This window comes from Phascolarctos cinereus, unplaced genomic scaffold (assembly GCF_003287225.1).
Source record: "Phascolarctos cinereus isolate Bilbo 61053 unplaced genomic scaffold, phaCin_HiC Scaffold_5;HRSCAF=322, whole genome shotgun sequence".
In the NCBI taxonomy this organism is placed as follows: domain Eukaryota; kingdom Metazoa; phylum Chordata; class Mammalia; order Diprotodontia; family Phascolarctidae; genus Phascolarctos; species Phascolarctos cinereus.
The window spans coordinates 315,077,387-315,097,769 of NW_027555958.1; the positions used below are offsets into that span (position 1 = coordinate 315,077,387).

Below are 20,383 nucleotides of genomic sequence, written 5' to 3' on the forward strand. Positions count from 1 at the left end.
CTCACTCACTTTCTGTTGGGTCCCAGGTCTGCCATGATGTACATGGTCTGAAGCGGTGTGTTGATGACATGGTTGCTCCTAATGAATTCTTCTGATGGTTCCCAGGTGATAATTCGGGACTTGACTATACTACCTTCCCTGCAGGAAACATCATGGGAACACTGTTCTACCCATCCCCAAAGACTACTTCAGGCAGAGACATGGGACAAAATAAAGACTGGAAGCACCAAAGAGTGACAAAAGGGAACCCTCCACCCCTCAAGGTTGTCCATTCCACTTTGGGACAATGCTACTTCTTTCTGCCATAGACACTAAGTCTGCCTCTTTGCTACTTCTACCCCTTGTGGGGCCAAACAGAATAAATCTCGTTCTTCTTCCATGTGACACTTTCAATTATTTCAACGACAGCTATCACATCCTGCTCTTAAGTCCCTTCTTCTCTAAGTTAAACATTCCCTGTTCTTTTAACCAAATCTATTATAAAATGACCAACCTCCAGGCCCTTTGCCTCCCTGGCTACTGTTGTTGTGTCTGACTTTTTGTGACCACATTTGGGGTTTTCTTGGCAAAGATACTGGAGTGGTTTTTACCATTTCTTCCTCTAGCTCACCATACAGATGAGGAAACTGAGGCCAACAGAGTTAGGTGACTTGCCCAGGGTCACACAGCTAGTAAGTATCTGAGTTCCTGGATGCCCCACAACAAAAGGAAGGCCTTCCTAAAATGTGGCACCCAGGAATGAATACATTAGTCTAGATCTGGTCTGCTCAGGGCAGCAGGATAGTCACCTCCCTATTTCATTAGACCTACAAGGATAATGGAGACGATTGCAGGGGGCAAAACACCCAGGCTAGCTTTACCACCATTAGCCCATATCCCTCTGGCACCTGCTTGTACTCAGCCCTCGTCGGTCCTGAAGGCGACGCCGGACGTTCGCCATCCGCTCAACCAGGAATGAAGGCACCTCACTGTCGGAGGTGGTCATTTTCTGACTGTGCTGGGAAAAGACAAGAGATATATGTCATCCATCTACTCATGATAACCTGAGGCAAAGCAACCAAGGGAATATTCTTGCTTTCCGTTCCCAATCCCAGGACCTGGCATAGTAAGCAGTCACCACACAATTACCTATAGTAATGAGGGAAGAGGTAGCACAGGTGATCCACAAATGATCTCCTCTTGGCTTTGTTTTGCCTCATAATGCAAGCAATACAGTAGCCTTCTTAACTAAGCCTCGATTACACTAATATTATAATCAGTTTGCATTCTCTGAGCACATGCCAACCAAAGGTAGGGTGAGGTTATGCAGTAACATGCTATTTCATCAGGGAGTGAGGAAAGCCATCTAAGGATAAAAACCTTTTCAGGATGTCTACCCACAAACAAATTGAGCATCAACCATATTTTATTTTAATTTCCATGCAAAAAATATCCAGGACCCAAACCAGACAATTCATGCCCTGTTTCATAGCTATCCTGAGGACAGCATCTGATTCAACCAACAGCATTTACTCAGCACCTACTGTGTACAAAGCACTACACCCAACATTCTAAGACAGTATGGTAGACTGGGAAGAGCGCTGTATTTGGGTCAGACCTGAAACTGAGTTCTAGCTTTGCCATTTGCTAGTCCTTTGATGCTGTGGTCAAGTCACTTAATCTCACTGAGTCTCAGTTTCCTTTCCTGTAATATGACTAACTCCCTGCCTCCCAGGGTTGTTGTGAGGAAAATGCTTTGTGAATTGAGAACAATATAATTTTTATGTGAGGTGATAAAAGTTAAAGCAAGAGACACAGTGCCTGTGCGGGAGTTTATAATCTCAATGGAGAGAAAGAACACATGCATATGTGTGCGTGTGTGCACACACTGACACGTACATTCCCAAAACAACATGTTAGTAAGTACATAGTACAAATTTAGTGCAAGGACATAAGCTGTGAACTGTGGCCTAGACACAGCCTTACAACTATTCTGGATTTCTCTTTCTCTCTCCAAACAGAATCTTGGCTTAACTTCTGAAGGAGTTCCACATTCTAATCTTTATCTTGTACCAGCATGGAGAGATCTCGGGAGACATTTCTCCCCTGATGCAATCCACATGCCTATCTTGGTTCCCAACAAGCTCTCTTAGACATGGGTCCAACATTAATAGAGAAGAAAAGCAGTAGCCACACCCCCTGCAAACTGGGGTCACTTTATCCCAACCTGGCTGCTAGCCTAGAGCAGGAGATGCCAGGCTCCAGTCAAGTACATCCTAGTGGCTAGAACGGGTGTCCATCACATGCCTACATGTTTAAAATCTCCACACAGGGCACTGGCAGCTAGAAAGGGAGAAAAGTTCGGAGATAGCAAAACGAAGAACAAACCTCCTCCAAGTTGGTGTAGCGATCAGAATCAGTGTAGGTGAAGATCCGGCGATTCTTCCTGCCCCCAGAAGCCTCCAGATTTAAGATCTCCTGGTGGTACTGGTGATCCAGCGGGGTTTGACAGGCTGTCTCATTCTGGTACAAGTCTACCTCAAACTACAAGCACAGGGGATAGAGAACAGGTGTCCCTTGAGAAACCTCTCAAATGAAGTTCATGTTGTTTCTCACCCAAATTGACCTTACAGAATTCATTCTACTTGGTATATTTATATAGTCAACCCTCAGTTATCCAGGCTAAAGAATATGAATAGAACAGAAATGACATTGGAAGGGCTGCTGAAAGACACTAATACATTGCAAGTGAAGCAATGTGCACAAAAACATTTTAGAATTTTGCTTGAAAAGGTTACTAAGATATCTCTATCTTTTGATGCAGAGGACCTGATGCTAGAGGTAAAAACTCCAAGGAAGACAAAGACAGAAAGAAAGGTCTCATTTACACCAAGATATTCAAAGCAATACTTCTGGGATGGAGCAAAGAGATGGAAAAAAAGGAAGTGTTCAGGGATGAGGTAATGGCTAAACAAACTGTGCTACGTGGATGTAATGGATGTTATTTTGACACTTGAAGCAATGAATACGGAGAATTCAAAAAAGCATGAGAAGACTTAAATGCAGAGTAAATTAAATTAAACCAAGAGAACAATACACATAATGACTTCAACCATGTAAACAGAAAGAACTAAAGACTGAAAGTGAACACTATGTAATTACTATACAAACACTTGTAATGACCAAGCATGGACACTGAGAAGAGTTGAAAAAAATGAATCTCTCTCCTTGCAGAGCTAGATGACTATAGGTTTGGAATAGAGAATAAACTGTCAGACATGACTGATGTGTTGGGCCGTCTTCCTGAAGTGCTTTTATTTTCTTTCTTTTTGAGGTGGGTAAGTTACATTTGGAAGTAATGGGACTAGGGACTGGACCTGTGATTTCATTGGTAGAGGGAACTCCTAGATGAGGGAACTCCCTACATTAATGCAAGTCAGCACTTTCTTTCAACTTCCAGTCTTAGAGAGCTGCCCAGAGCACTGAGAGGTTGAGTGACCTGCCCAGGGTAATGTAACCAGGACGTCAGAGGCGGGACATGAACCCAGGTCTTCCTGGCTCTGAGGCCAGCTCCCTATCCACTACACCATGCTGCCTCTCATTGGAGATAAATGTGCGATCAAAATAAAAGGCATCAATAAAACTTAGATACACTTTTGTTAAAAATAAAAAACAACATAGGACAGGGCATGGATGACTAAAATCTCAAATCATCTCAAACTTCATTACGGTGAAGACCTTTGAACCTCCTCTTCTATCTGTTCTTCCCCTGGAACTACTCATTAGAAGTAACAGTGATGGGTGGGATACAAGTTCCCTCCTTTTCACTCTCTCTCCTATGGGTAAAGACCAAAAAGTAGACAATGAGAGAGAAAAGGAAGAGGAGAAACAAGGATCCTTATATCATAGGAGAATAAGTTGAATGGCCTATTTAGCCTGAAAAAGAGAAGACTCAGGGCATTCTCAAGTATTCGAGGGGCTGTCAAGTGGAGAAAGGACCAGACTTGTTCTCACTGGGCAGAACCAGAAGCAGTGGATGGAAGTTACAAAAGGCACACTTGGGCTGGATATCAGGAAAAATTTCCAAGGAGAGCTGTCCCAAAGGGGGCTGTCTCAGGAGGTCTCCAAGCAGAGGCTGCTGACCACTTGTTGGTAGGTTACAGTAAGTACTCCCTTTGTGTATGGGTTGGACTAGAGGCCAACGAGGTTCCTGAGATTCCGTGACATTGTGTGGGGCCTAAGAGCTGCCTCACCAAGGCAGATAGCAGTTCACTATGTGTGGATCTGCTGACAGCCCCCCTTGATGCAGTAGCTGCCTCTCTAGACAGTCAACAGTCATGTCTGTGAAGAGAGAAAGGGGGAGGGGGAAATGGAAGCCAGTGACTCACCTGACTGAAGAGTTTCTCCTGCCAACCAATCACCACCTCTTCTTCATCCTCTTCATCTCTCCAGTGTCCACCTACAAGACAGCAGAAGGAGCCAACTGCCTTCTCCCTTCTACCTCTACAGAAGACAACCAAGCACTTGCTTTCATTCTCCTGCCAAACACTGTGAGACTCTTAATTGTCCAACATTTATTATGACGCTGTGAGCAGAGGTCTCCTACGTCCTCTTCACTGCCCAAGTTTCAGCTCCAATTTGGCAGTAGGAGATAAACTTCAGTGATAAGTGTCAAACAGCACCACCTTGGCCCTCCTCAACCTGCTCGTTTTTGCTGGAGGAGAATCCTAGTGCCTTGAACTCACCAGATCATGCCTAGAGCTGAAATGCCTAGAGAAGAAACACAGTACCCACAGAAAGAGAGGGCTGAAAGGGAACTGACAGAAGGCAAAATGATCACTTCCAAGAAGAATCCAATCCAATCCAGTCTACTCTCACCTTTTTCAAAGAGAAAAGTCTCCTCAAAGACAAATGTTCAATTATGTCCAAGTCATTTCTAATCTGGGGAGGGGAGCGGACAGGAGGAAAGATTAGGAGGAAAGGGTATATATACAGTAAGGGAGACAGGAGAAGATGAAACTTAGAATCACAGATTTAGAGCAGAAGAATCCTTTAAGGATCATCTAGTTGAGGGATTCTTCACCTTTTCTATGTCGATCTAGCGGGCAATCCAGCAAAGCCTATGGACCACTTCTCAGAATAATTTTAAATGCCTCAAACAAAATACAACAGATTACACAGGAAAACATTTTTTGAAAGTTCATGGACTTCAGGTTTAGAACCCCTGATCTAGTCCAATCCCTTCACTTAAGAGATGAGGAAACTAAGGCCAGGAGAGGGAAAGATACTTGACTAAGGCCAGGTAGTAAACAGGAGAGCCAGGCACAGAAGCTAGGACCTGGGCCTCCAAACCCAATGTTCTTCCTCCTCCTCCCCTGAGGGGTTTTTATAAGAGAAAGAAGAAAGGGTCTAGTGACTGAATAGTATTCCTCCTCCATCCTTTAGCCAATGAAAATTTCAGATGTATACCTGACTTACAAGGGTGAATTTCATAGGCAGGCCCCAATTGGAACTCACTTTCCTATAGAAATGTTAAAAGTGGCACTCAAGATTCCCTTCATTCCACGAGATACATTTAACCAATAATGTAATCACATCTAGCCATCACTCTAAACATTATTTCTATGGGAAAATCTATCTCAAGTTCCAGCCTGAGACAAAAAAGAACACTGTCCACTTCCACAAGGGTGACCTCCCTAAGTCCCCAAAACACTGTTGCTGAGTGTGTGTGTCAAAGCTGTATGGTCAGATTCAAAGGACCAGAGATTTAGAACTAGAAGGGACCTCAAGGCAATCTAGTCCAACTTTCTCATTTTACAAAAGAGAAAACCTAGGCCTAGGGATGATAAATGACTTGTCCAAGGTCACACAGTCAGTACACAGTAGAGCCATGATTTAAACCCAAGGTCTCTGACTCCAAATCCAGCACACTTTCCAAGGTTTTTGGACCTCGAAACTTACCTTTTTTTTGCAGAGGCAATCGGGGTTAAGTGACTTGCCCAAAGTCACACAGCTAGTAAGTATTAAGTGTCTGAGGCCAAATCTGAACTCAGGTCCTCCTGACTCCAAGGCCAGAGCTCTATTCACTGCGCCACCTAGCTGCCCCAGAATTTCTTACTTTTTTGTATAACACTTTCAGATACATTATCTCATTTGGTCATAACTGCTCTATAAGGTAGATATTTTATAGAAAATTGATTCTCAGAAATGGGCAATATACGCTTACAAAATAAGGACTAGAAAGGGCTAGAACTATGCAGTGGCATGTACTCTGATAGGTTCTAGAGCTATGATATACAAGATCCTTTGTGTTCAAATCTCTTCACAACTAGCCCCCTCTCCCACCTTTCCAATCTTGTTACACCTCACACCTCGCCCTCCATTCTCCTTAGAGACTCTTCAATCCAGTGGCACTGGCCTCTGCTGTTCTAACAAGATAACTTGTTAGACACTCCATGTCCTGACTCTAGGCAATGTCACTGCCTGCAATTCTCTCCCTCCTCATCTCCATCTCCTGGCTTCTTTCACGTCTCAAGTAAAATCTCACTTTGTACAGGAAGCCTTTCCCAAGCCCCCTTAATTCTCATGCCTTCCCTCTGTTGATTATCTCCAACTTATCTCGTATATAGCTTGTCTGTACAAAGCTGCTTGCATGTTGTCTCCCATTAGACTGTGAGCTCCTTGACAGCAGGGGCTATCTTGTTCTTCTTTGTATCTGGGCATGCTTGGCACAATGACCAACATAGAGTAGCTGATGCTTAATAAATGTTTACTGACTGACGAGGTCATGGTATAAGCGGCTAGCCTACAACTAGTGCCCATGCAGAACTCCTTTGGTAAACAATGTACTTCTCCTGGAAGCAGAGCATGCTAACCACCTCACAGGTAGGTATAAAGTCCCCAGGAGTCCAGGACAAGAGCAGAGAATTCAAGAACTCAGGTCACTACTGCTTCCTAGGAGGCAGGAGGAAGGTGAACAGGAATGTTTACCCTCAGACCTCAAATACCACCTACTCCCACTACCCTTCCCAAATTCCCAACCAATTAAATCATAATATGAATACATACTGGCTGATGTTCGTGGGTTAAAGGTGACCATGTCTATAAGGTCATTTACCAGCTGAGGAGGAGACTGGTAGAGAAGGCTGCTTGAAGTGACTTTCTGGAGATGAACTCTGATAGAGAGAGAGAGAGAGAAGCCTAATATAGACAACACAGGGATGGGGTGGCCATATCACAGAGTTGGAAAAGAGTGCCATAAATGGGAGTGGGCAGCTAGGGAAGGCAAGGCTTTTCAAGAAGGCATATGGGGGGAGGGGAGGTAGGTAGATAACAGGGTTAAAGCAAAGTCTGTGATTGGGGAGAAATGGGTAACAGCATATTCAGGAATCCTGGTAGAAACAGACAGACCTCAGGGAAGTTGTGTTTGTGAGAGGAAAGCATGCTTGCGATAAAGTGTGAGGGAAAATAATTCAGTTCTCAGAGAAGAAATGTCTACCTTGGGGAGGCCCCAAAGAAGATGAGATGGGAACCATGTAACTATAGAATGTTAGGAAGAGGGGGCTTAGAAATTCTGACCAACCATCTCATTCTGCAAAGGAAGCAGAGGCCCAAAGGCGAAGAACGGTTTAAGTTCATACAGCATGGCCTCATCAGAACCTAGGTCTCCAGACTCCAGAATGCTCTACTGCAGCTCATTGATTCTGGAGAGCTAGATTCTAAACTCTGCTTGACAATTACTTTGGGGGCCTTTGGGTTGCTTCTCTCCCCAGGCCTGCTTCCCCCCTACCTACCCCCCCAAAATGAAGAAGGAAATGGACTTTATTTTAGGGCTTAAAGCTAGAAGGAATCTTACACTCAATTCAATGAGCACTTTATCAAATGCTCCTTTGTACCAGGTGCAAGATGTGAAGAAGACAAAATTGAAAACAAGTCTTGCTCTCCAGGGGCTTCCCTAAAGAACCTCTACCCAACCTCCTTGTTTCACCATTGTACAACGAATAATAAAGGAGTCCGATTGGGAGACTCCAATCAGTCTTACTTAAGTTCAAATCTGGCCTCAGAAACTTACAGGCCGTGTGACCCCGGGCAAGTCACTTAAAGAAAAAAAAACAACTCTGCTTCAGTTTCCCCATTTGTAAAATAGGGATAATAAAAGTACCTACCTCCCAGGGTTGTTCTGAGGATAAAATGAGATAAAAACTGACAAGTGCTTGCACAGTGCCTGGCACATAGTAAGCACTATATAAATGTTAGCTATTATTATTATCATTATGATTGATAATGAGGATGATGTCTTGTGAATTACCGGGAGCAGTTCCTAGGCTCATAGTGTCTGAGCGGGAAGGGACCTCAGTGGCTGGAGTCCAACCTCTTCATGTTACAAAAGAGGACACTGAGGCTGAGTGACAAGTGACTTGCCTAAAGTCACACAGGGAGAGAGCGCAGGCTTGAACCCGGGGCTTGGCGCAGGCGCCTTACGCTACCCCGACGCAGCCCAGCTCTGAAGCTCCAGGGATGCTGCGGAAGTGGGGGGAGGGGCGGGGAAAGGAGAGGCGGCCTTCGAGGCACATATTAAGTGGAGGATAGGCAGAGAGGGAGGGAAGGGGCGGGTCTGAGGCGAGGGGAAGCCGGTACCGGAGCCGAAAGTTGCGCACGGGGTCCCGAGAGCGATACACGGCCTCCCCGGTGTCGGTACTCCAGCCCGGGTCAGCCATGGCCACCGCTCTGCTGCGCCTGTGCAAGTAAAATGAGCACTCGCGCGCTCTCAGTTCCTATGGCAACGGGGCACGCCGGGAGTGGCCCGATGCGGGGCGGGGCGATGACGCAATCCCGGCTCTGGATGGACTTGCTGACTTTCTCTTTACGCTAAGAACGATTTCCTGGGCAGGTGCCTGCGTGCAGAGAGGTGCCCCGAGAATAGCGAGGCCTCTCTGCAGCTGGGGGAGTGCGATCTAGACTCTAGAGTAGGGTTGTCTGTAAGACATCCTCCCCCTTCCTTCTCCCCCCCATAGATTTCAGGGGCCCCAAATTTGTTTTCATTAACCTCCAAGAGAAATTTAGCAATTCATGATTCTGGAAAGCAGTTCTTAGGTTAGTTCGCTTCACCATGCTGCACAAGGGGCCCAAGACACAAAAAGTTAAGAATCCCCTAGCTAGATTTCAGAAAGACCTGGAAAGACTTATATGGTCTGATGCTGAGTGAAGTGAGCAGAGCCAAGAGAGCATTGTACACAATAACAGCCACTGTGCGATAACTAATATTGGTAAACTTAACCCTTCCCAGCAATACAAGGATCTAAGACATCTCCAAAGGCCTCGTGATGGAAAATGCTATCCGCATCCAAAGAAAGACCAATGGAGTTTGAATGCAGATTGAAGCATACTATTTGCTATTTTTTTTCTCTTCTGTTGAGTTTTGTTTCCTCTTTCTGGTGGTTCCTCCTGTTGGTTCTAATTCTTACTTACAACATCACTAATGTGAAAATATGTTTAATAGGAATGTATATGTATAGCCTATGTCAGATTGTGTGCTGTCTTGGGGAGAGTGGCAGGGAGGAAGGGGGAGAAAAATTTTAAACTCAAAAGCATATGGAAATGATTGTTGATGAATCCTTAGCTTGAGCATGTAATCCAACCCTGTCATTTTGTGGAGTGGGAAATTGACAGAGGTTAAGTGATTTTCCATAGGATGCAGAGGGATAGACAATCAATCTATAAATATTCATTAAGCTAATATGAAGCAGCTGGGGAGTTGGGACAGACCTGAGTTCAAATACTGTCTCACATACTGTGTGACCCTAGACAAGTCATTTAACCTCTGGCTGCCTCAGTTTTCTCATCTATAAAAATGGGGATAACAAAAACACCTACTTTCTAGGGTGGTTGTGAGAATAAAATGAGATAATATGTGTGAAGTGCTTTGTAAACCTCAAAGCACTAAATGCTATTATTACTATGTGCCACATGCTGGCACTGGGCTAATCTTGGTGTGGATACAAATACAGAAAAATAAAAATAAAAAACTCTGCCTTCAAGTAGCTTATTTTCCTTTTAAAAAAAGTCTAATTTGTATTGATAGCTTTATTTTTGTAACACCTTGATTTCATAACAATAAAAAAAGAGGAAAAAAGAGTGAAGCAAAAATAACCCAACCACCAACAGAATCTGACAATATGTACCTTTCATACCCATTGTCCCATCAACCTCTGAAAAGAAGGGAGGGAGATTCTAGGGAGCAAGCTTGGTCATTATTCACCCATAGCATTCAGTTTCCTTTTTGTTCCTTTTGTTCTTTTAAAATTATTTTTTTCAATTAAGAAATTTTTTATTAATTGGTAGCTACTTGAAGGCAGAGTTTTTTATTTTTAATTACTGAAGGTGGCCTTTGGAGTCTGTAACAACACAGACCTAACAGCTACAGAGGAGAGAGAACACAGGGAAAGGGCCAGAGAGAAAGAACATGCTCAGTTCTTGGCAGCTGGTAGGCCAGCTAAGGACTCAAGGGTGCACCTGGCGACTTGAGTAGTGGGGAAACCTGCTTTCGATGCCACAAGGAGGATCATTGGTCCAAGGAGTGCCCCCCCAGGGTGCCCTGCCCCCAGGACTGATGCCTCTGGGACTGAGCCCAACATGGGACCAGGAAGGATATTGGAGGAAGGATTGTCCCCGAGGTTGGAAAAGTAGTAGAGCCAACTCCCAGTACCCTGTCCTCAAATGACAAGAGAGGCTGGGGCTTGGTAGTGCTCCCACTTTCTCCATCTCTCTCACTGAGCCCTGGGCAAAAATCAGGGTGGAGGTAAGGTGACCTGCTTTATCATGGCTAGGTCCTCTCCTTTAACCAACTACTGTGGCCCTGCTCACCTCTCAACCTGTCGGGTCATGGACATCAAGAGGAAAATTAAGGGATATCTTGACACATACCACCCCCCCATACCCCCTGCCCCTGCCTATTTGAGGATCTGTGGTGTGAACACTCCTTCTCTTGCCCAGCCCCCTTGTAGGGAAGGGACTGATGGTGAGATTGGGGAATCAATTTTCTCTAGTTAAGACTCCCATCTCCCTTGAAGCCTGGGAGGGACTGCAATCATTAATTGAAAAATTCTTTAAGCATAAAATCCTTGATTCTTGCCAGTCCCCATGTAACAGCCCTATCCTTCCTGTAAAAAAGCCTAATGCAGAATACCAAATGGTTCAAGATCTCAGGGTTGTTAATGAAGCTGTTATTCTGTGATAATCATTTAAGATCAATAGAGCCCCAATAAGGGCCAAAAACCTCAATTGATCTTTTCTTCCTGAGTGAACCGAGAATGCCCCTTTCTGTGTCAACAGCTAAAGCTGATCAAGAGCATTCTTCTGTTTATGACTACTAAGGCTCCTTTAACCCAGACACTACCTTGATGGTGGTAAAGGAAATACAGATATCCCAGATCTGACATTTGCCTATCAATTAACACAGACATCCTGAGTCAGGTTTTAAAAGTCCTCTAAAATTGCTTGATTCAGTCAGAGTTAAAGCTCTGGCTCCATGTACATGTCGCTAACTTAAGGGAATAAGCAATATGAATTTTCTTAATCATGCAGCTTGTTGTCTCTTTAACCAGACTTTCAGGTCAACATCTGATACACCCCATAGGCCCTAACCCATATATTATAGTCACTCAGATCACTGGGGGTACCCAATGGTTTTCCACCCTGGATCCTTTGAGAGCTTTGTCTTTGAACACCTTTTTCTGTACACTTCTTCACACAGACTCACAATTTATTTTTGCCTTTGAATGGACACCCCCTGGAAAATCAAGTCCATGTCAGCTAAAAGGACAGTCTTGCCCCAAGGTTTTCCAGATAGCCCCCATTTATTTGGCCAGGCTCTGGGAAGAGATTTAAGGGAACTGGAACTAGCAGATAGTAGCTTTATTCAGTATGTGGATGATATTTTTATTTGTAGCCCCCACCTGGGACGCTTCTTTGGGTGCTACTGCTGGAGCTTTTAATTTCTTGGGCACTCGAGGCTATAGGGTCTCTTTGAACAAAGTCCAGATAGCATGCTAGTCTGTATAGTGTCTGGGCCATGAACTAACACCCACCTCTCATTCCTTAACCTGAGAAGGAAAAGACAATCCTGTCTACCCCTGTTCCAGCTGATGCTGTTTAGGGGTTCAGGGGTGCTGGGACCCCAAAATCACAATACACGGGTCCTGCCTGCAAGAATTCTACCTAAGCCTTCTTTCAGCCAAAGACAAGATTTATTAGAATATCTATCATGTTGAATAGACTCTTAAGGAGCCTGAACATTTGTAAACTATTGGCTAGATTATAAGAATCTAAGCAGTGGCTAGATTAGAAGAATCCCAGCATCTTAATGGAGACAAGATGGACCTTATATACAGAAAGCCTGTAGGAGGGATCTAGGAGTGGCTAAGTAGTACTTGAGGTAATAGAATTACCAAGGGTGGGAAGTGGCCTGGGGCCATAGGGAGGCAAGACAATGGAGGGGAGATTGGGTGTAGCCACAACTAATGGCCATTTGATGGTATTATAGCCTCCCTCAAACACCAGAGATTTGGCCATGTGGGAAGTCCAGGATTTTTCCTTTCTTGGGCCCAGATCCCATCTTCATCACAACCACTAAGAAACAACTTCAAACTTTTCTAGGCATAGCTGGATTTTGTAGACTCTGGATCCCTAATTTTGATCTTATTGCTAAGCCCCTTTATGACTCTCCTCAAGGCCCTGACTCACTCCCTCTAGAGTGGGGCCCTGACCAGGCTAAAGCTTTTGAGACTTTGAAAACTAAATTGACCACCACTCCAATATTAGCTTTACCCAATCTAGAAAAATCTTTCACTCTGTATGTTGATGAAAGGAGAGGACAGGCTTTGGAAATCCAAACCCAGTCCTTAGGACCTGACCCCAGGACAGTTGCCTGTTTTTCAAAACAGTTAGACTCAGTGGCTTCCAGATGGCCTTCATGCCTCCAGGCAGTGGCTGCTACAGCCATTCTGACAGGTAGTAAGCTAGGAGAAACACCAGACCTGTCTGTCAGGCTTGCCCAACTTTTACCCAGGGGCTCTGGAATATACCTGTGAATCCTTGGAGGATCTCAAGCTACTGTTTGGAAAGACCCTGGCCCCTTCCAGTGGACAGGTGGACAAAAAGAGGTGAAATCATACATGCCCTTTTCCTTTTATGTTTTAACCTTGCCAAAGTCTTCTTTAATTCCCTCCAGGGAGATTGTTTTTTCTCTGTACTCCTTTTATGCTAGGGAAATTGTCTTTTCTTTATATTCCTTTTGTACCTGTTTGGTCCTTGTTTGTTTAACCTCCTGACCAGGTTTGTCTCCTCTAAGGTCTGAGCTCAGGTTATATACCAACCTCCGACTGAGTCCAAGGTCTCTAGCCCACTGCATGTGGCATCAGCCAGGTTCTAAAGTCTGACTCATTGAACAGGACCCAGAGAGGCAGGGACAGCTTACACCCCTTGCTAGCAGGAAGCAGACCTGCACCCCTTGCCCCAAAAGAATTTGGGTCCAATTTGTTTGAGGGGGGAATGACAGGGTATGGGCTCTGGAACTGCACCCCCTCACCCCCAAATTTTCCTTGAACTTTCTCACCTGGCCAAGTCTCTGGCATTCACCTGAGGCATCGACTCATCCCAGAAATCCTTTCAACTGATCTTTCATTATGGCCTCACACCCAAACCTCCAATTCTCTGTTACCTCTAACCTAGCCCAGCCCATCATTGTCTGGATGGCCCCAGGCCACTTTCCATCCTTAATTCCTTCTAGACCCCTTCTGTGTTACCTCCCAGTCACCCAAGCTATTGGCCACTGCTTGACCACTGTATGTAAATGTCCATCTTGCCCCCATTAAATCCCTCAGATTCTTAAAATTTGGCCAAAAGCACGGGTTCTTAAAATCTTGCCCACCTTTTTCAATAAAACTTGTCTCTGACTGAAAAAAAGACTTGAGCTGAATTCATTCCAGGCAGAATCCATGTCTTCCGCCCTTAAATTTCAGGGTTCCCAGCACCCATAGGCCTCAACATCTTCAGAGTTTGGCACAGTGCTGTATAAATTAATTTAGTCAGTTATCATTAATTGTTCATGGGTATTTATTGGTTGGACCTACCCATGAACAATTAATGTTTCTCCAATTATAGGAATTATCTGTCTTTATTTTATTTATTTATTTTTGTGAGGCAATTGGGTTAAGTGACTTGCCCAGGGTCACACACTTGTCTGAGGTTCAGATTTGAAGGTCCTCCTGACTCCAGGGCCAGTGCTCTTTACACTACCCTGCCTAGCTGCCCTTCTTTATTTTGTTTTTAAGGAACTTATGTGACATGGGGGGCAGGGAGATGTACACAGATAAGTAAATACAAGTTACATACAAAACAAGTTAAAAGTAATTAGGGTGAGGAATGAGAGGAGAACAATAATAGGGGAAAGTTACAGGAATGTAACCTGTGATTAAAGAACAAAACAAAGGTTAATTGATCAGTTTGGGAATCACCATAAAATGAGGGGTTTGAATTTGAACTCAAGTCCTCTGATTCCAATCCAGTCCTCTTCCCAAGATATAGTAATTGAGAGGGAAGGTAGCACCAGGGCTGACCTTAGGCCTCAAAATCCAAATGCATTTCTCTTTCCACGTTACCTGGCATTACAAGTGAATACTAATATGGCTGAAACCTTTTGGGATGAGTGTTAAGTTTGGGCAAAACCCAGTGGGAAGGAGACAATGTCGGAGAGTAAAGCGAATACTCACTCTAGAGGCAGAGAACCTCAGGTTCAAACTCTGGCTCTGCCACCCATATGACCTTGGGCAAATCAGTTAACTTCCCTGGGCCCCAATTTCCTCATCTATGAAAAATACAGAGGCTGAACTAGATAGCCTCTACAATTCCCTCCAGCTCTAACTTTTATATCCTAATGCAAACAAAGTGCAAATGGTAGGAGTGCCAAGGGTGGTTTGCCCAAAGGCCTATTCAACTCATTGAATGAAAGAAAGGCTTTTGTCTTCCTGGTCCTGGAATCCCTTTTATCCAGAACATTCTACTTCCCCAAATAAGGAATGATTCACTTGTCTTAGAAGGATTAGTATGGGTTGCAGGCTGCCCTATGGTTTCAAAATCTTATAGATTACTCCTGTCACTAAAACATTTGGAACAATTTTGAAACTCTCAGTCTGTTTTCCATGTGCTTGACTCCTTGAACAAATGAGGCATTCTTCCTAAGAAGGCCAGGGCAAGGCGATGACATGCACCAAGACAAGGGAATAAGTTCTTGGAAAATTTAACAAGAGACTCACTGAGCAATGTTGTGTATTCACCATGCAAGGAAGGAAAAACAAGGAAGTTATCAGGAAGGCTTTAGAGGAAGTGAAAAGTGTTCTTTTAAAACCAGATTTTTTTTTCAGGGTCTAAGTTAGCTCTTAGTGATTGAGCTACCAAGTCTGGAAGCTCTGATTTGTTAAAGGCCAGCAAAATATTATTCAGTGTTAATGTTTCAGCGGGCTGGAATGCACTGACTACTGAAAAACAACCATTCAGTTTGACAGAGAGGAACATTTTTGGAGAAATGCACAGCTTTAGTAACAATGGAAAAAATACCCATTGTGAGAGATGAACTCTCAGAAGTGAAGCCTCGTCAAAAGGTCAATAATTCTTGATAATTACTTTCAAAATCCTCCCCCACTCAGACCCTGTTTTTAAGCACATAACAGAAAGAATAAGCCCTGCCCCTCCCCCCCACAACCTGAGCCATTTGCCCTTGGCTTCCCTGCCTCTTTCCTTGTCTTTGAATTTCGTGCCTGGAATATAAGCCCCACCTCCCAGTTAGAATGTAAGCCCACCCCAGTTAAGGTGAATAACGATAATGGTGGATGGAGACTTGTTTGCATTAGGGTTTATAAGGTGTCTCCTGTTGCATACAGGCCTCTCTGTCCCAGTGAAGGAACAGACAGCCATCTCTTGAGATTGTAATAAAGGTAACCTTTGCTTTCCACCTTGAGAAGTCTCTGAGTTTAATTTGGGTTAGGGTCATGTCCCACACAACATTAAAACAATTTTTTTTTTTGCTGCTATTCTATTTTTAAGCACCATTAGACCCATATTAAGTGAGTTAAGAAGGGGAACAGCTTGGTGAAGTCATTAGAGGGCTGGCCTTGAAGTCAGGGAGACCAGGTGCAAGCAATACCTCTGATACGTACTAGATATGTGCAAACGGGCAAGAATACTGAATCAATCTTTTGGACCCTCCCAACATCACCCTTTCCCTTGGGTCATATTGAAAGTCCTCTAGCAGTGACTTTAGAGACTGCAAGGACACAACAGCTGAAGAAGACCTTCAAGTAACTGATTACTTTTCCAAGTACATTTGCTGCCACAAAGGTGGGACATTTCTGGCTGAATCGGGAGTCCGACGCCTTGAAAATCCAGTAAGTCCCCTGGATTTTTTTTGACGCTGAACGGAGGACCTCCCAGGATTCCTAGCCAGTACAAGTTGTTCATGAAACTCCCCTCCTGGGCTTCCACTCCACCAAAGTGATGTTGATTATGTCCTGATGAGCCACCCCCATCTCATGAAAAATAACTTTGTCTGAGAATTCCTTTAGGTCTGAAATTCTCCCTCCCAGGGGCACTTGCTTCATCCCTAAGGTGATCTGGGAGGAGAAGAGGTGGATCCCATGTGAAGGGATGGGATTTTCACAATATCACCCACTATTGTGAGTGCTCTGGTGGCCATGGCCATTAGGTTATAACTACTCAGAGGGGCCAATGCTCAGCCTGGAACAGGGGAGGCTGAGAGTTTGCCCAGCAGAGGGAGGGGGGCATAGTTGGAGAGTTTCAGGGATAATGTATGTATTAGATTGGAGACAAGCCCCACAATTAGCTATTCCTAGGAGAGCAGGATGCAATTCATCTTCCCCACCTTGGATTGGTTGAACATAGTGTTTGCTTTTCTTTTTTTTTTTTGCTTTGTTTTTTGTTTTTCAATTTAGGAAATGTTCACTAAAAAAAAACTGCTATGATCTAGACACAGAGACAAAAACATAGCAGCCCTTGTCCTCAAGGAGCTTACATTATTTTGGAGTCAGGTCCTCTGCTTATTCCCTGACAAAAATTAAAAGCAATAATTGTAACAAAAATAGATTCAAATAGGTAACTAAGGTTATATTTCAATTTTCTTTGGTCATCTTGACCCTACAAAAGAGATGAGAAAATGCATCTCCCTCTTTCCTATCGAAGGTGAGAGACGTTATATATACTTTCACTGTTGATAACATTGGTCAAGGCAAAAGCCCTATGTGGTAGGGAAAGAAGGAAATGATATATATTCAGAAATGCAAGTGAGGTAAGATTTTTTTTCTTTTTAGTTATCAATAAAAATGACTAGTTCTAAAAGGAAAAAATAATAGCTCCATATTTGTTAATGCAGAGGGATCTCGTCAGGTGCTCAAGGTGGTTTGGGACACGTGGAGCTGAGGTTGTTAACCAGCAGATTTGCTGTCTCTCAGGGGCAGTGCACTAAGGTAGAATATTCCTGTTCCATCTGGGCACTAGGTAAGAATTTGAAATAGATTGTCCCTGCCATTCTTGTTCGCTTTTTGAAGTTTGGCTACATCTATCCTTGATAAATTAGCCCAAGTAGACTTGGTTACTGATCCAATAATGTATTTTCCAAGCTCTGGGCTGAGGAAGACAGTATTCTTTCAGCCCACCTTTAGAGAGGCTATTGTAAAGAGTTCTCACACAGGCTGTCTGGCCTACCACCCAGGAAGACCTTTCACCTTCCTCCCAGTCTTGGGATCATCCTTCATCTCCTGTCCCATGTACTACTCATTTCTGACACTCAACTTTGAATTCCCTCCCCTGGTTATTATGTATTACCTTTTTGACCTTGATGGACCTAGTTTTGCCCCAGAGGAACTGAATGTCCCAGAAATTCCCATACTTCTGTGGTGGCACATAATAGACCAGTGGGAGTCTGTGTGGGTCCACATTTCAGAAGTCATGGTATAGTCAGTACCCCTTCTCTCTGCCCTCCCCTCATTCACAAAGGACCCGTGTCTTTGAGAACTACCGATGCTTTCTTCCCTAATGGTATACTCTACATTTTTTCTACTGAATCCTGGAATCAGCACATTTATTTAACAGCTAGAAGAACCAGTTCCTCTGGGCCCCTACTTTGACTTATCCAGTCACCAGGGAAGCTGACATATCCAGCACTTATTGTCCCCTCACAGTCACAGTGTCCACCTCTATTCTCTGGCCCTGAGTGTGCTTTCCCCACAAATTGATGGATGATTGAAGAACTATTGGAGATGGGAGAAGGAATGACTCAAGGTCAAAGCTACCTTTCAGGTATGGCAATATGAAGGTACTGTCTTGAGGGAGCACAGCATCCCCATCATCATCCACAGAAATCATAAGAATAGGGACCCCCTCTGGATCATGCAACATCCCAATCATTCATTCATTCATTCATTCATTCATCCAGTCAGTCAATAAACATTTATTAAGCATCTACTATATGCCAGACAGTATGTTGAACAATTAGTATCTGTTCTACTAGGTACTTTTCAGTAAGTTTAACTTCACTATTATTTAGGATCCCAGACCTAAGGTGGATGTGCTGTTGCAATAGCCTGCATTTGGGGCCCTTGGTACTCTCTGACAGGCCTGTTTATAGATTATAGACTGTAGTCATTAAAACACAGACAGATCTACTCGAGTTTATCTACCAAGAGCAGGTATAAGCTGCCTGTTCTCAGGCCCCCATTATTCTCCCTCATAAGACCAAAACCTGAGTTTCTGGTAGATTTGGGCCCATACATCCCTTCTGGTGAGGTTGGCTAAGCAGTATACCATCCGCCATGACAGCCCAGAGTTTATACAAGGTAGCAGAGACTTTTGATGGATGTAACTACATCACCTCTTCTCAGTCTGTCAACAGTAATTTATTAAACATTTACTGTGTGCCAGGTGGTGTGCTAAACATGATATAAAGAAAGGAGAAAACACAGTCCTTGCCTTCAAGGAGCCCTTATTCTAATAAGAGAGACAACATGTAAATAACTACATACGTACAAGGTATATACAGTGTAAATAGAAAGTGACCTCAGAGGGAAGGGACTGGCTGTAGTGGGGACTGAGAAAGGCTTCTTGCAGAAGGTGGAGTTTGAGCTCAATCTTAAAGGAAATCAAAGAAACCAAGAGGCAGAGGTAAGGAGAGCATTCCAAACCTGGGGGACAGTGTAGTGCAAAGGAAAAGAGTCAGAAGATGGAAGGTCTTGTCTGAGGAATACCAGGAAGGCTAGTGTGGTTGGATCATGTGATGTGAAGGTAGACAGAGGTAGCGTACAGGAAGACCAGAAAGGTAGGAAGGAGCCAGACAATGAAGGGCCTCATGTGCCAACCAGAGCTGGTGGCTATGTGATTAGAGAGAAGGGAAGAAATTTGAGAGATATTGTAGAGAGAGAAACAATAAGATTTGGCACTTGATTGGGGTACATATAGGGTGAGGGAGAGTGGAGGAGTAGACAATGAGGTTGTGAACCTGGGTGATTGGAAGGACAGTGGTACCCTCTAAGTAACAAGGAAGTTTGGAAGAAGGGTGAATTTTAGGGGAAAGATAATGTAATGAGATATTAATGAAGATCATGACCCAACCATGCCTACTTACCCTGTGTAACTCAGTCTGTCCTGCCAAAAATGAAAAAAGGGGAAGCAAGGCCCTTACTCACTGGTCACTGCCCTCACATTGTAGAACTCATCCCCTACCTGCTTCATCCTTTAGATGATCTGGGAGAAGAGGAGGTAGATGCCCATGTGAAAGAATGGGATTTTCACAAATAGTGCCTTTATAGATGCTGCTGTGGATGCTCTGATGGCCATCAGATCATAACTGCTCAGAAGGGCCAATGCTCAGCCTGCAATGGGAGAGGTTGACCCTTTGCCCTGCAGAGGGATGGGGAACAGCTGGGGAGTACTTGGGGGATAATTTGTGTATTTGATTGGAGACAAGCCCCGAAATTAGCTTTTGCTGGGAGGGTAGGATGCAGCTCTTCTTCTCAGCCTTGGCTTGGCTGATCACGCACTGTGTGCTTTGCTTTCTGTTTTTCAATGCAAAAAATGTTTATTAGGCCCCTGCTATGAGCTAGACACAAAGACAAAAACATAGCAGTCCCTGTCCTCAAGGAGCTTACATTCTTTTAGAGTCAGGTCCTCTGCTTACCTGCAAATACCACCCCTGTTACTTCAAAGCTTATTCAACCTTATGGAAGTCCATACCGACCTGATGACCTTTTAAAAGTTAACAAAAAACAGTTTTCTCTCTCTTCCATCTCCATTTTTTCCATTCCCCAGGGGATGGGGGTGGTGAAAGAAAAACAAAACCCAT

General features: G+C 44.0%; 1 protein-coding gene across 5 annotated transcripts in view; it reads right to left on the reverse strand.

Annotated features, from left to right (window-relative positions):
• The window catches only part of MKS1 (MKS transition zone complex subunit 1), a 69,374-nt gene that overhangs the window by 6,828 nt on the left and 42,163 nt on the right, over positions 1 to 20,383 (reverse strand). For 2 of the 5 annotated variants that reach the window (XM_078156093.1, XM_020991948.2), the window contains exons 1-6: positions 8,617 to 8,739; positions 7,048 to 7,154; positions 4,368 to 4,438; positions 2,368 to 2,523; positions 888 to 997; positions 10 to 138 (exon numbers count right to left, since the gene is read on the reverse strand). In XM_078156093.1, coding sequence (XP_078012219.1) covers positions 10 to 138; positions 888 to 997; positions 2,368 to 2,523; positions 4,368 to 4,438; positions 7,048 to 7,154; positions 8,617 to 8,696 — 653 coding nt within the window. In that variant the 5' untranslated portion in view covers positions 8,697 to 8,739. Of the gene's footprint in view, positions 1 to 9; positions 139 to 887; positions 998 to 2,367; positions 2,524 to 4,367; positions 4,439 to 7,047; positions 7,155 to 8,616; positions 8,741 to 20,383 lie in introns of those variants that run through there. The other 3 variants (XM_078156095.1, XM_078156091.1, XM_078156094.1) reach the window with 3 other exon arrangements.